The following is a 15,988-nucleotide window of genomic DNA, read 5'->3' on the forward strand; positions in this document are numbered from 1 at the left end:
GATTTTTCTGTGAGTCTGATTTCAGCCCTTTTTGTCCATCATTCAAAGTTGTTTCTTGAAACATAATCAAACACATAATTTCGTTATATTTAGATTAGACAAATAGATGAAAAAGTGTGAAAGTGCCATAATATTACATGTCTGTAATGGTGCTGTCCAAAAACTCACAGTTCTGAGATCAGCAATTTGGGAACAGCCAGAAAATAGAAAAATAAGAATCAATGATCAATTTGGTTACGTTTAGTGCTGCAAAAATAAACATTAATTGTTTTAAATTTCCACTTTATCGTCCATATGATTATCTTGAAAATTAATTGGACTAAGCATAGATAGATAGATAGATTACTGAGTTGCCAAATACTTGGTGTCCAAGTAGCATATAAACAGGACCACATTTTTTCACCAGGATGCTATGTATGGGAAATTAAATGGACTAAACAATAACTGTCTTCAAACGCTTTAAAACATTTATTTTTTTCATGATGAGGGCAAAAGTAAGTAATTTCCTGTTTTGTAATTTACCCAAACTAAACCATTCTTTCAGCACCCGCCTTTCTATGTTTTCAATCAATAAAAATAAAGTAGATAAAGGTTTTTAGTAAATATTTTCACACCGAGCGAAACATTAACAATAAACTTTAACTGAATCTTTTTTTTGTTTGATATATGGTTTCAAATAGAGCAGAATAAACTCCTTTCCGGTGATTATATTTGAGTTTGAATACAGTAAATCGGAGTAAATAATCAGCCATGTTTAACGTATTAACCTAAAAAAAAGAAATTAAATATTACAATAAAGCACACAAATAACACAAACACACACACACTAAACTATAATGGTATACAACAATTATGAGTTTTAGGGTTTTTTTTAGTTTTTATTTTTGCAACTTAATGCGCAATATGAAACAACCGGAAAATAAATGACCTGCAACTGCATGAAATATATTTTGTTAACATTAAACATAATTTGCAATCTAGTTTAATTAATTTAACTTGCATTTTTCTACATAATATGAAGTCAACAAACATAAGCAAAAATTAAAAGTATTAGCCAATTAGCCCAAATAATATTGATAGCCAGTGCTTACCAAAATAACTCTAATCTCTAAGTTTATTTGGCGGGATGTTACTCAAAAAAAGGTGGTTGCAATTCGTACATATATTAGCTAACAGTGAGTTAGTTAAAAAAAATACATTTGGGCTGCTTCTTAACTGTTATACTGTTGGAACGTTATGTCGGATTCATAATAATTTCATAATAAATAATGAATCGGCTTGGGACTGCGACTCACGCGACGCGCACACAGTTGGATAGGTCTTTAGATAGATCAGACCAGTTTTTGCACCCCAGGCTTCCAAATATGACAGTTATAAAGTGTAAATCCTGTAAACAATGCTTATTTCACCCTGGTTACAAATCAACCTTAAGGCAAATGGAAACAACAAAGCGTGCGGCGTGGAGGGTGAACGGCAGTACAAATGGCATTTCTATCATATTTCGTAGATGACGTCATCATGTTTCCACTTTGACTGAGTTTTGGGATTGAAAAGAGAAACCATCTGCTTGTGTTTATGCTTTAATGTGTACATTTTGATTTGACGGTTTTCTATAAAGCAAGCGCACTGTCAAGTTAGGAATGACAAACCCAAACAGGCTTAACGGGAACTCCCAGTCTCCTTTTGATTTCCTCACCTTTGCACTCCTTGCATACCACCAATGCCATGCAAACAAAGAGTGAGACAGACAGACAGGGCGGGGGGGGGGGCAGAGAGAGAGAGAGAGAGAGAGAGAGAGAGAGAGAGAGAGAGAGAGAGAGAGAGAGAGAGAGAGAGAGAGAGATGAATAGATGAAACTGATATATAGGTGGCAGCTTGTTATTTGTGCCTTTTTGATGTTTTTTCTTTTTATTTCTTTTGTACTTATTTCATCCGATATACATACTCTTATGCAAAGTCACACGGACTTTATATTTGAATAATTCAACACATTTTCATATTTCACAGGTAGTGTCTTTTTTTCTCATGCAAGTTCCAGTTATCCAATTTTTCATGTTTTTCGTCAACTTTTTTTATATTAGCTTCTTTTCACATATTTAATTTTTTAGTTTATCGTTCGCAAGTTTTAATGCATAACATGGGTGAAAATCACCTTCGGCGTAGTTGAATAATAATATGTGCATATTATGATCACAATGAAATGAAATATATGTGATTTTCCTTAAAGGTGAAAATTATTATTATTATTATTATTATTATTATTATTATTATTATTATTATTGTTGTTGTTGTTGTTGTTATTATTATTATTGTTGTTGTTGTTGTTGTTGTTTTGTTGTTGTTGTTGTTTGATAATTTGTTATAATACTAGATTTCTTTGCCACTATTTTCAACATGGTTTGCAGTATGCATTTGATTTCTGTCCCTTATACACGGTTACCTTTGTCTTACTTTGTGGCGCTTTCTTTTCGCTTTTTTGCCCAATAAATGTTGGTCAGGCACTCAGACATCCCAACAAAATGTTCCTTTTTTAGTCTTTAAGGTGGGCCTTCCTCCAATTACTGCTGTTGGACTGTGGATACAAACGAGACACACAAAACGGAAGGGAGGTTTACATCATGCAGCACAAGTCTAGCCTTTTTCTTTTGCAAGGCATGCCAAATAAATCATTGACTTGAGCTTTGAGTGCATTAAGCATTTTATTTAGGCATATAGTCACTGTGACTATGACGATAGTGATACTTGGTGAATTCAATATGTTGCAGGCTTGATGTAATTACCACACATAAAGCCTTAATGATTAATTGTACAATAATTGCAAAATAATGTAATTGTTATTTTGACAAATTATTGCACGAAATATGGGGTTGTGCTTTTTCTTGAATTAATGGAATGATCAGTTAAATTATTTTAACTGATTATTCAGTTTAATTTAGGTCCACAGACGTACTTATAGCAGATATCTCCCTCCCACCCTTCCTCTCTCTCCCTCCCTCTCTGCCTGCCTGTCTGTCTGTCTATCTGTCTGTCTGTCTGTCTGTCTCTCGCTCGCTCTCCCTCTCTCTCTCTCTCTCTCTCTCTCTCTCTCTCTCCCTCTCTCTCTCTCTCTCTCTCTCTCTCTCACACACACACACACACACACACACACACACACACACACACACACACACACACACACACACACACACACACACACTTCCTCAGGAAAAAGAACAGGAACATAAGTATCGGCGTGCTTAAATGCTAAGCCTGTAGAGAACCACACAGAGGTTCTGATGCCAGATGTCACATGATCACAAGGCAAACCCATAAAAAGTCCATTAAGCGAGGAGGACTAAGTGCTGCCTTATCTAGCTGACAGTTTTTCCAAACAGAGCTTTGTGCTGGGGTTCGCCTACACTCAGCGTGCTTAACCACTGTTCGTTTGAATTGCTTTACTCTATACTTTATGGTTATCTTGTTTCTATGTGACCTTCTTCATGCCATTCAGTATTACCTATTGTACTTCAGCCCTGCTTTGATTCAGATTAATTCTCCAGAGAAATTAAAACGGAAAGAATAAAAATGTCTATGGCTTTAAAGTCTTTTATCTTTAAGCCTCCTTTATGTTTGTTACTAAGAACCGCTTCATGGTAACCAGATTTCTGACCGATTGGTAATTTTGCTGGGAAATTTCTCCAAACCCGAAATCATGTTATTGAAATGCAGTGTTCATCTGCTGAGGATGATTAAACTCTGTCCTGTCAAAAAGCATAAACAATATTTAAAAAAAACTTCAATAAAATGACTACATTAAAATGTTGTTGTTTTGTTGTTTACAATAACTACCGATTTAGAATAACTTTCTTATAGAGTAACAAAATCTGTGATTTGCATGATTTCCAGAAACTAAATTAGACTAAAATGTAGGATGCCGTTTGTGTAATTTTGCTAAACATTATTTTTGCTTCGAGCGATAATAGTGAAAAAGCCACATAGTTGTCACATTAACACCGGAACCTTCTCCTTTCTAATGTCTAGTCTAATATTCTAGCAACACTAACGAGTCTTAAAAACAGCCTTGGGCATTAATACATTTTATTTAAAAGGACTAACCACTGACCATGTTAAACAACTCTTCTTTTACAGTGTTTTTTTTTTTTACTCAGAATGCACATGTGCTAATAACTACTGTGGATTATTAATCTCTAGTTGCAGATCACTGGATATAATTGTTTTTATGGGGAAGTCCACGTCATGTGAAATACGCATTAAGTACAAACTTTTATGAATTAGTTGCCATATATGTTAACAATTATTACCGACACCCCCTTCCCCCACATCAATACATCGGGCACGGTATTATCACCTAATGTATATTTTAAAACACTAAAACGTAAACTTAAATAATTTAATGTTATGGATGTATACTTAACCTTAAGCTTATCTAACATTTTTGAATCGATTTACTTGGCCTACGGGACGAATAACTGAATATTTAGGCAACTTCTGATAAACCAAAACAACGAGAAAAAGAAAGAAAATGGCATAAGATCTACCAATATTTATCAAGCAAACAAAAAAACGACAAAAAAACACTAATAACCCTCAGATTACATGGAAATAACATTTTTGCACTACACATATATGTTTTAATGAATTTATGCTTCTTAATAGTAATTAATAGTAAAAGTAAATATGCCAAGTGCTTTGATGCTTGTTATAAATAGTGCATCAGTTAACTTCTGATCACCTACTGGTTCGCTTTCTACTGTAGATGATCATAAAATAGTTTAAATTGATATGATTAAATCGTGCACTAAATCATATACGGTTCTGGGTTATAAATGAAATCGAAATATGTTATACCAATACCACGACAGACAGATTCTGAATCAGATATGTTAGATTCAGAATCAGAAATTCTTGTCACAGTTTATTTTCTGTAAGCCCTAAATCAAGTCTGGATAGTATTTGGAATGTTTTCAGAAAGGATGAAAGATCATCGCCAGTATACTTGAAATTATTTAGTTGTATTTTTTCAGACAAACAGAAAATGACTACAACGACAAAAAAAGCTAAACAAACAAATTTGAAGAAGATATAATGCTTGACTTAGTACAGGTGCTGTTATTAATACATAACCTAAAATAATAATAATAATAATAATAATAATAATAATAATAATAATAATAATAATAATAATAATAATAATAATAATAATAATTAATTATTCTTATTAACAGCTGGCCATATATCTAGCTATATATCCCTTAATCCTTAAAGATAAAACATTGATTAGGTGTTTATGTTCAATCACACGGCAGCTAAATAAATAAACCCGAAAAATTGCCTAGGGAAACTGTTTTCTATAATGAGTACTATAACAGTTTACAAAAGGAACGTTCCGATTTGTAGAACCAATTAATTATGTCTAAAATGATAGGCTATAAATCCGTTAATCCGATTTAGACAAATGCACTTTCTTCCTAACAGTAAAAGAGATTTCACAAAAAAAAACAAAAATATTATTAACCCGATTGCCATAACTTTATTATTTTTGTAATCTGGCAGCAATATTGCTGAATCTTTTCTCATGTACAAATTGAGTAAAGGTTATGATATATAATACCTATATACCTATAGAATATATGAAGCTTGAGGTATTAAATCTGCCTAGACAAGAATGACTTCTATACGTTCATAATCTATCATAGAGTCACCCAGTTATTTCCTCTGTGTTGTGGCTTACACGCCTCTTCATTTTCATGCTGAGATGTCCAATAGTGTCTGCTTAAAAAACAGATAAGTCACCGCTCCATCTTAATAAATGAATTGTCTTATCGCCAACCCAAATATTGCTACCCCAAAAATATATTTCTATCGCCTATTACTATACAGTTACCTTAAACAACTAACTAAAATGACAACTAACCTATAGCAAAATTAAAATAAATCCTGAATGGCATAAGGAGGATTCAGTCTAAATGTAGCTTAGGCCGCGTCAAATCCCAAATGTTTTAAGGAGCACATATGAGCTTACTTATTTAGTATACACCAAATTACATTTTCTCCCCTGCCCTATGTTATATGGGAAAGACGATGAAATATTAAATGGGCCAAAAAACAACAACAACAACAAAAAACATCTGACGTCTGTGTTCCAGATCGTGGAGGTAGGGGAAGTGTAGTAGTCTTTGCCAACAAAACAGCTCCTAACTCATTTTAAGAACAGCTGAAAAAACGGATCCAGGTTTTTATTTTTATATTTTTACTCATAACGCTAAGGAGGTTTATAGGTTTAGGTCAGAACAATATTAGACCCATTTAGCACAACATTTTAGAAAACCTAAAAAAAAACAATGTATATTCTACTTTTTTCACTATTTCACTTTATTATTATTATTATTATTATTATTATTATTATTATTATTATTATTATTATTATTATTATTATTATTATTATTATTATTATTATTATTATTATTATTATTATTATACTGCAGTTATTAGTGTAGTAGGATGTAGTAGTAGTAGCACCATGACAGAACATCATCATTATCATAGTCAACTATAATAATAATAATAATAATAATAATAATAATAATAATAATAATAATAATAATAATAATAATAATAACACCACCACCACCACCACCACCAACAACAACAACAACAATAATAATAATAATAATAATAACAATAATAATAATAGTAATAATAATAATAATAATAATAATAATAGATAGATAGATAGATAGATAGATAGATAGATAGATAGATAGATAGATAGATAGATAGATAGATAGATAGAGAAGTTGTAGCAGTTGTTGTAAATTAATAGGCCTGAATATGCTATGCTGAAATAGTAAATTAATTTGTTCTTAACACTGCTCGTATTCAATCACGTAACAAAAACACTGTAGTTTTAATGAAATTATCACGGGATAACTTACTGTAATTCTCTTCTCTTCAGTTTCTCTTCAAAGTTCTAATAACAAACGAGAGTTGCAATCGTGAAATGGATGTCTATTACTGAGAAAAAAAAACATTATCTTTTTGTTACATTTACATTCTAAAATTTAAAGACGGTTTAATTCACAATTGGTTTTCGAAATGTTATACTTTCTTTCAGGCCACTCTATTTACAATACAGTTTTTCAGGCCCAGACTGAAACTCGTCTCCTAAGTCTCTCTGGAATTGGTATAGTGCTTCTGACACCTTAACCAAGTTGGCTCATTGGTCAGAATTGGGGAAAAAATCCAATAAAGAAAACCAAACAGATCAGTACCTGTTTTCATCCCCCTGTTTTTTACAATGCTGAAAAAGATGTGTGGTCGTTTCCTGTCAGACGGTCAAAGGCTTCAGTGACACGGAGAGCGCCTTGGCTAGACTGTAACTTTCAACTTGACCTTGGCCTCCAGCCGTGCCTAAACTCTTCTGGACTATGGCACTGCCAAATTCTGGCCAGAACACCGCAAGTTCTTAAAATTTACAGATAAATAGGTGAGTGTGATTTGCTGCAATGAGACATTTTTTAGGAAGGCCTTTGCTGCTTTGTTTGCTTCCCTGTCACCAGTCGTATATTTTCTGCCACTTTGAACTTCGATTGTTTTAATTGAGTGGTATTAATTGGAAATAAGTTTAGCTGGTCATTATAGTTTTCAATAATGTATTTAAAGTTTCAGCCCTTCATTTCAAAGCACATTTTCTCATGCACTTTCTAAAAGAGGAAACGAAGACTATCTGGCAAGTCATGAAAATGTTATTTTAACTCTGAGTTTATTTACTGAACGTGCAATAGTATTAGAAACACGAAAAACCAACATTGCTTACTTGCAAAGCAAATCTAAAAATCGATTTTATATATATATATATATATATATATATATATATATATATATATATATATATATATATATATATATATATATATATATATATATAATTAATATTATAATTATATTCATATTAATATACATACTATGTTTTATATATAAGTAATATATATAAAAAACTATAAATTCGAGAGGTTAGTTTAAATATTAATAGAACTCCTCTTGGGTCAAATGTTGAACTACTACAGATAATTAGCCTCTCTTCTTTATCTCATTTCAGTGGTGAAAAAAAAAATCATGCCAGTGCTTTGCATTATCTTCTGCCTTGCACGCTTATCGTCCTCCTTTGCATATCACGTGCTTCCCTTCGTCCAATAACCGCTTGCGTTTAGTCTGCACGGGCGCGTGAGCGTCGCTTTACTCTCTCAAGTTCACCGTCGCATATTTACAGTCGTGGGGATTCCTGAAAGAGCTGGAAAAGGCTCAATGTTGGTCGTGCTATGACAGCATCTCTGCTCCTCCATTCCCGCTGGATCGAGCCGGTGATGTTTCTCTGTGACAGCGGCTGCTCAGACGACGTGAGCAAGAACATGGAGGGATTCGCGGGAAGCAATTTCTCCGCCAACCAGTGCCGGAATCTCGTGGCCCACCCGACTTCTCTTGCTCCCGGTGCGCCCTATGGATCAAGTGAAGTGCCTGTATCTGGCGTGACGGAACCTGTCAAGCAGTGCAGCCCGTGTTCGGCGGCGCAGAACTCCCCCGGTGCTGCTTCTTTGCCCTATGGATATTTCGGTAGTGGCTATTATCCGTGCCGAGTATCACATCACGGCGCAGTGAAGTCTTGCGCGCAGCCTGCCTCTTACGCAGATAAGTACATGGAGACGTCTGTCTCCGGAGAGGAGTTTTCTTCTAGAGCTAAGGAGTTCACTTTCTATCAGGGGTACTCGTCCGGACCTTACCAACCTGTGCCCAGTTATCTGGACGTGCCAGTCGTGCCTGCTCTAAGCTCTGCTCCAGAACCGAGACACGAGTCAATTTTGCCCGTGGAAACTTACCACCAGCCTTGGACCATCACGAACAGCTGGAACAGCCCTGTGTACTGCCCAAAGGAGCAGACCCAATCCAGTCATCTCTGGAAGTCGTCTCTTCAAGGTATTAGGCCTACTTAGCTAATGCATCCATTTAACCTGTTTTTAGTCACAATAACATTTGTTAAAAAGTGAATCAATATATAACAGTATTATTTGGATATGGGCAAAACATTTTCAATCTACATTTTTATACAACGTTTTGCAGCGTTAGGTTTAAACTATATATCAGACACAGCGTTTATGGTTCAATACGCAGTCTCCTTTAGTTAAATATAATCTTCGTCACATGAGTTTATTCACATATATTTATCGGTTTAATTTGATCTCTATATTCTTTCCTCCATATATAAAATAGATAGAGAAATTTGAAGATAGAGAAATGATCTGGATTAATGGACATATTCGTAAATATTTTTCCTTAGTTTTTGCCATCGATTTAACACTATTTTTTCCCCCTCGGCCCCCAGACAATGTGTCAGGAAGTGATGGCGCTTCCATTCGACGCGGGAGGAAGAAGCGAGTCCCTTATACCAAAGTCCAGCTGAAAGAACTTGAGCGCGAATACGCGGCCAATAAGTTCATCACGAAGGATAAACGGAGACGGATATCTGCTCACACAAACCTAACCGAGCGTCAGGTCACCATCTGGTTTCAGAACAGGAGGGTAAAGGAGAAGAAGGTGGTCAACAAATTCAAGAGCATCACTTAAGGGGCTACGGAATTTGAGACGGACAGAGTGAAGGAACCACTTCGTTATTTATTATGTTCCTCTGGGAGTGACTGTGCTGAGATTTGTAGCGTATAGCTTCCATGCAAGAAAAAAAGAACATTCTGCTAAACTCTGAAGACCATATATGTTACACGGTGATCGTGATGAGGAAGCAAATAAACTGTCAAAACATTTGTATGCCTATACACAATTTTTATTTTTATTTTTTTGCCACTGCTACTCTACACATAAACTCCGTTTCGTATTGAAACATGAAACCATTGTGTTAATTGTAATTGCGCGGGAGACAAATGCTGTGTCTAGGTTCAGTAACATGAAGCTACAATTAACTCAATGTTGCAAGAATATGTTGTTAAGGCTATAGACCAGAGGTCATCTAACCCAGTCCTGGAGTTCCGGAGTCCACCTCAATTTTTGTGATTTTGAGGCTTAAAGACGCCTAATTCTGGAACTGATGGCCCCAGCTACAGACCGCCAATACATTACTAGTTTATGTAAATAAATACAACTTAGATATGACTACATGGTATCTTAAAGATTTTAGGTAGAACTATAATTATTCACAGTTTGTTCAATGTTTGTACCCCGCTAGGTCTCTAGCCCAGGTTGTTTATTTGTTGCTGCAAACAATATTCCAATAAAACTCCCATTTTAATATTTCCAGTAATGAGTAAAAAAATGCTCATCGTTATACCTAGGTAATTTCAGCATTGTAAATGTGTTTTTACTTTCAATCTACACCTATATTACGAAATACAGGTAAAAAAAAAAGAAAAGAAACTATTTAATATGACAAATTGAAACCTGACTGAAAACCACAATGTTGCCATCTAGTGGTAGACTTGAGTCGTTGCATCTACGTCGGCAATGGGCAGAAATACGGAGCTTCCAGGATTAAGGTGAAATCTAAAATTAAAAGACAACACAGGGATTTTGTACACAGGATAAAATCAACAATCAGTGCAAATGATACGATAAGTGTAATATCAGGGCAGTGTAGTGTATACCGAAGTATATATTTTGCAAGTAACACGATACAACAAATAAACAGATATTGTTATTACAGACAACAGCCAAAGACTCAGGACACATCCGGCAACACCAATTACGATTTTTGTTGAATAATGTAAAACCTTATGTAAAACAAAGTTTAAGAGGCATCATCGATAAGCCACTTGTTCAGACAAACGTCCCGCGTCCCTGAAAGTAGGCTACAAAAGAGGGTTTTACAGAACATTTTTATTCAAGTATTGAGGCAATTAATTCTGTCTTACTGCGAATATCATATTAAAAACAGTAAGTCAACTTTTGGAGGTGTCAATTCTATTGCGTTGTCATTTTATGAGGTTTATTGTAATAGTGATTGTGAAAATGCAGACCTATAATAAGAGATTTAAATATAGATTTCTATATTTGTAGCAACACCTAACATTATATTATGGGCCTAATGAGGTCCATAATATAATTGAATACGTTTTTTTCTGATTTCTTGTTAAGTAAACGCGTTAAATTAAATGAATTACGTGATAAGCATCATGTATTGTCCTGGAAAAGTACATGTACCTGGGAAAATAATCTAATCAGCCAGAACAATTTTACGAAATAAAAAATTATGTTCAAGCTGTTAAGAGGTTGTGTTTCCACAAGTTTCCGCACAAACCCTATAGGTATTTGCTTTTGCTGTTTAATCATTTAACATATGAAATAAATAGGAAAACGGCTGATAAGATAAAATTCAAATACGCAGCACTTAAAAAGACACTGAGTCATTAAACAGTCTTTAATTTTAAAATAACATATCACATTATCATCATTATTGTAAAATCCTCACTTATTTGCCATATTATCAACAAAAAGACGAAAAATTTCAGAGACAGTCAAACACACACACACACACACACACACACACACACACACACACACACACACACACACACACACACACACACACACACACACACACACACAAACACTTACTTTAATATCTTGATTAGATATATATCAATAATCTTGATTTTAAGATATTAAAGCTTTTAAGTTTTGAGCCTTAATAAGTATGATACAAAGTCAGGAAATAATAACAGAACAGTAAGGTGTAGATGAATAAACATCATCTAAACATCGAATCAAACGTGGTTTGGACTAAAGTGTCTCTTTAGGCAAAAGCTAGGCTGTTTAAACAAAAAAAAAAAAAGAGAAAACAAGGTAAAGGTGGTAGCATTTCATTTTTATTAATTATTTTACTCATCGTATTACATTTAATAAGAAACACAAAACTCAAAATTAAAGTAGAACCTTCATAAAGATGCAGGAAATAAGAAAAAGGAAAGAAATTGGTGCCGTATGTTTTAAATAAACGTGGTCAGCTTTTGAAGTGGTGAATAAAAAGCGACCTAAAAGACAAAACAACTGCAAAAAATTCTCCCACACTCGTCTAATGTAGTTTGTTTGTGTGTGTGTGTGTGTGTGTGTGTGTGTGTATTTATATATATATATATATGTGTGTGTGTGTGTGTGTGTGTGTGTGTGTGTGTGTGTGTGTGTGTGTGTGTGTGTGTGTGTGTGTGTGTGTGTGTGTGTGTGATTTTAAAACAGTATAACAGTATAAAAAGTATTATATTATTTTATTATATATTATATAATTATATTATATATTATATATATATAAAATTCGTGAGCATTTAGTGCAAAAACACACATTTATTTTATATGGTTCGAAGTGTGCAGATACATTTCTGTGACGAAGTATTTTGTCAAAAACCTTCTTTGTTTGTGTTTTGTGGTGTTTGTTTGTATATATTTTTTGTATGTATGTATGTATGTATGTATGTATGTATGTATGTATGTATGTATGTATGTATGTATATATGTATACGTATAAATTCAACCTGGTCATGTATTCCTCACTCATTGATCCGATGGTGCACATGAAGGTCTAAGTAAAAGGACGCGGATGTTCCCCTCCTTGGCCCCTGCACTGCAGCAGAAACATATCACAGAAAATGAACCAATAAGCAATGGTTCAGGAAAGTACCCGGATAGAAACAAACAGAGCGTTTGCTGCCACCCAAAGGTAGAATTAAAAACAGCATTTATTTTAAAAACTGTCCTTGCGCCTATCATTTATTCCTGTTGTACATTCTTTAAGAGTGATTAATATACAAAAATAAATCATACAATAAATAAGGCAAGCAATGCAAGATGATCTGGTCTAAACTTTATTAATAAGCAGAATTCAAACATATCTGAATAATTGTTCTATTTGAGTATATTTGAACCTCTCAGAGAAAAAAAAAACAGTTGTTATTCACTGTACATCTTTTAATTCAAGTCATTATTTTAACAGGCCCGCAGTAAGGTTAATTACGTTGCTTCTTCTCCTACCTCTAGCACATCACTATCTACTGTTATAATACTGCTACTCCTATAAAATCTATACGAGTAATTGTTAGTATACGATTTAATCGTCTGCTAAAAATACGCTGCCATATAAGGCAAATACGTTTTTATGTCAAAATGATAAAATGGTACTGATCATTAATAAATTATATATGAATTTTAGATTGATTAAATGGTATTTTCATGTACCAGAGATTTATTAAACAACACTATATCATAATCTCATCTGGCATGACAATTTAAGCTAAATAAAAACGCGGTTATTTATTTTGTATAAAATAAAATAGCATTAGCTAAAGCCAGCATTTACACTTGTTTAAATGCTAGCATTATTTCAATCTGACAGTTTATAATAATCAGTCGCAACAACAACAACAACATTAACGAAATAACATTAGTAAAGAATATTTAATTTATTATTATACGGTAATATTTTATTTCAAAATACAGATTAAATGTGTTCATTATTTGTTAAATTCATATTAGATTCAAATACACATTAGATTTAGTTTAAGAAAGATTTTGTTACTGTATGTTTGGTTGGCACCTGTTGTACAAATTGACAGTGTTTAAATTGTAGCTGGTGCAACTATTTAATGCTTTTATTATGCGAAAATGGTTTATTTTTTTATTTCATAACCCATTTAGAAATAAATCTATATAATTCCGTGAGAAAGATAGACGAATGGACACGGCATTTATATTTTTGACCAAATTAAGTAAGAGTCAATGCGAGACCTTAGTGTGAGTACAAAAAATAAATCTTAAGACAAACCAATAGCATATACTTCAGCGCGCATTCTTCTTTAAACCTAGTAATTGTGGAATTAAAGGAAATCATTCCGAAACTGGGAGACTTAGCTCTCGCGTTCTTTCAGCTCCTGTCACCTTGCACCTGAAGAGACTATACATTGAAATCGTACGTGTGTGATCCGGTTCCAAGGGCTTCCGATATTCTTAAATAGATTTGCAGACACAAAGATGCGCACTGCACTGAAATTGGTGGAAAATTCCTTTTTCTGAACAACAACAACAACAACAACAACAACAACAACAATAATAATAATACCTTAACTTGTCCAATTGGATTGCACATGTGTTTCTGTATATTATAAACATTAATCATCGTATATAATTCTATTTGCACTGAAAATCTGTACAACTTCACTGAGTAATACCTGTGTACATTTTGCGACAAGCTCGGTCATACTACAGTATACATTTTAATAAATATATATTTATTATTTTTTTTTAAATACAGAGCAATTTCGGTGTTTAAAGTGAAATGCTTCACATTTCATACTTCACATTTATTGTTAACATTAATTGTTTCTGATCTTCTCAAGTGGTAGGCTGTAAATACAGTTTTAAAAAGTTAAACAAACATGTTAAAATGTATTAAAAAGATGTCCACTTATGGCTGTCTACCTTTTGGAGCGAGAACAAGTGCAAGGCAAAGGTTGGGTTTGGGTTCAGACAGTGCCCGTGGCCCCCAAACACACCACTAAAATCAGCAAAACCTCCCACTCCACAGACACCAAAGAAGCAATAGCAATTTAGCCTTGCTAAAGGGTTTGGAAACAACGTTTTATAAGACATTTAAAGGATTTTGATGATTATTATTATTCAGAAAGTATTTATCAACGTTTTCATGATTACACATTATTTCTGTCAGGAGATATGAAATAATAAATAAGCAAGCAAGCAAACAAATAAAATAAATGAATAAATATTAAAGAGAAAGAAAGAAAGAAAGAAAGAAAGAAAGAGAAAGAAAGAGAAAGAAAGAAAGAAAGAAAGAAAGAAAGAAAGAAAGAAACTGTACCGATCAATATATTGCCATTTAATAATCAAACAAAAACGCAGACGGGTGAAAACAGTTCCTTTAAAGGGGATAAGGAAACAATCACATTATATATGTTTACTTATTTGTACATTATTTTCATTTTTGTATTTGAATATATATATATTTTTAAATAAGGAGAATAATCCAAATAAAAATACAGAAGGCAATAATTCTAAAGGATAATTAATTTGTTAACAAAAGTCTAGCATAATGAGCAAATTAATTTCAGTCACCTCTGACTATATGTTTATAGTCCAAGTATTTTTCTTGTGGGGGTGTGTAGGCGTTAATGCGTTAATTATTTTACCACACACTCCTAGACATGCAAGCAGTCTTGTACAATATATCTAGCATATATTGTATTATACAAGCAACGAAGCATCTACTTGAAATGCTCAATAGAGGAATTAAGTATTTGAGCGCCCCTTGTGTATGTCTTTGGTGATGGGGGCCTTAATAATTTCTTCGATCTTGGTTTCATTGAAACGATGACAAATTAATCTGAACTATAGAGAGACCAATTATTATTTACCATTCAAAAATACAATTGCATTTAAACAAAAACAAAACAACACGTACATTTAAAGTTTTCATACTAAAAAGCAATTGTCTAGGCTATTTATTTCTAGAAATATTCGCTCTTTATAGTATACTTGGTGCCGCACACAGGCGTCGGTCTACACTCACTGCACAGCTGAACATGAATTATATCCATATCAACGTGAACCTGAGCTCTCTTATTCCAGCGAGGGTGGCTCGCGTGGTAGAACCGTTCTATAAACTAGTTTCGACTGTCAACAAAAATACTAAAATATTTAACAAATTTAAACATGCACAAATTGAATAGATCATTGCTCACAATGATTTTGCATCTGACTATTAAACATAAATGTTAAAACGCGTGTGTATCCTACCAGATATTTTAGATGAAGCTGAAGGCTCTGTTTAATCCCCCTTTACCCGTGACTTCAGGTCTAATTGAAGTTCACGAAGCCCATGTAGGTGGTGTCTCCTTGTCGCACTCGGCTTGTCTGTGCGGACAATAAGCTACTGCAGCTAAAACCCGCCATAAAAGAACCTATATCTCCGGCTTCCTTTAGTGTT

At 33.7% G+C, this 15,988-nt stretch overlaps 1 protein-coding gene across 1 annotated transcript; it reads left to right on the top strand.

Moving 5' to 3' along the window:
* Positions 1 to 8,118: 8,118 nt before the first annotated feature.
* hoxa13b (homeobox A13b) lies at positions 8,119 to 10,302 on the top strand. Its single transcript, XM_027148837.2, has 2 exons — positions 8,119 to 8,970; positions 9,377 to 10,302. Exons 1-2 carry the CDS (start codon positions 8,319 to 8,321, stop codon positions 9,616 to 9,618), a joined length of 894 nt encoding a protein of 297 aa, XP_027004638.1. The 5' UTR covers positions 8,119 to 8,318; the 3' UTR covers positions 9,619 to 10,302.
* Positions 10,303 to 15,988: the final 5,686 nt, after the last annotated feature.

This window comes from Tachysurus fulvidraco, chromosome 3 (assembly GCF_022655615.1).
Source record: "Tachysurus fulvidraco isolate hzauxx_2018 chromosome 3, HZAU_PFXX_2.0, whole genome shotgun sequence".
Lineage (NCBI taxonomy): Eukaryota > Metazoa > Chordata > Actinopteri > Siluriformes > Bagridae > Tachysurus > Tachysurus fulvidraco.

What these genes read in the sequence shown, in the direction of transcription:
- hoxa13b (XM_027148837.2), top strand. Translation starts at nt 8,319, where the DNA reads ATGACAGCATCTCTGCTCCTCCATTCCCGCTGGATCGAGCCGGTGATG. An exon ending in CTGGAAGTCGTCTCTTCAAG is followed by an intron (nt 8,971 to 9,376) that starts GTATTAGGCCTA and finishes CTCGGCCCCCAG; the next exon opens with ACAATGTGTCAGGAAGTGAT.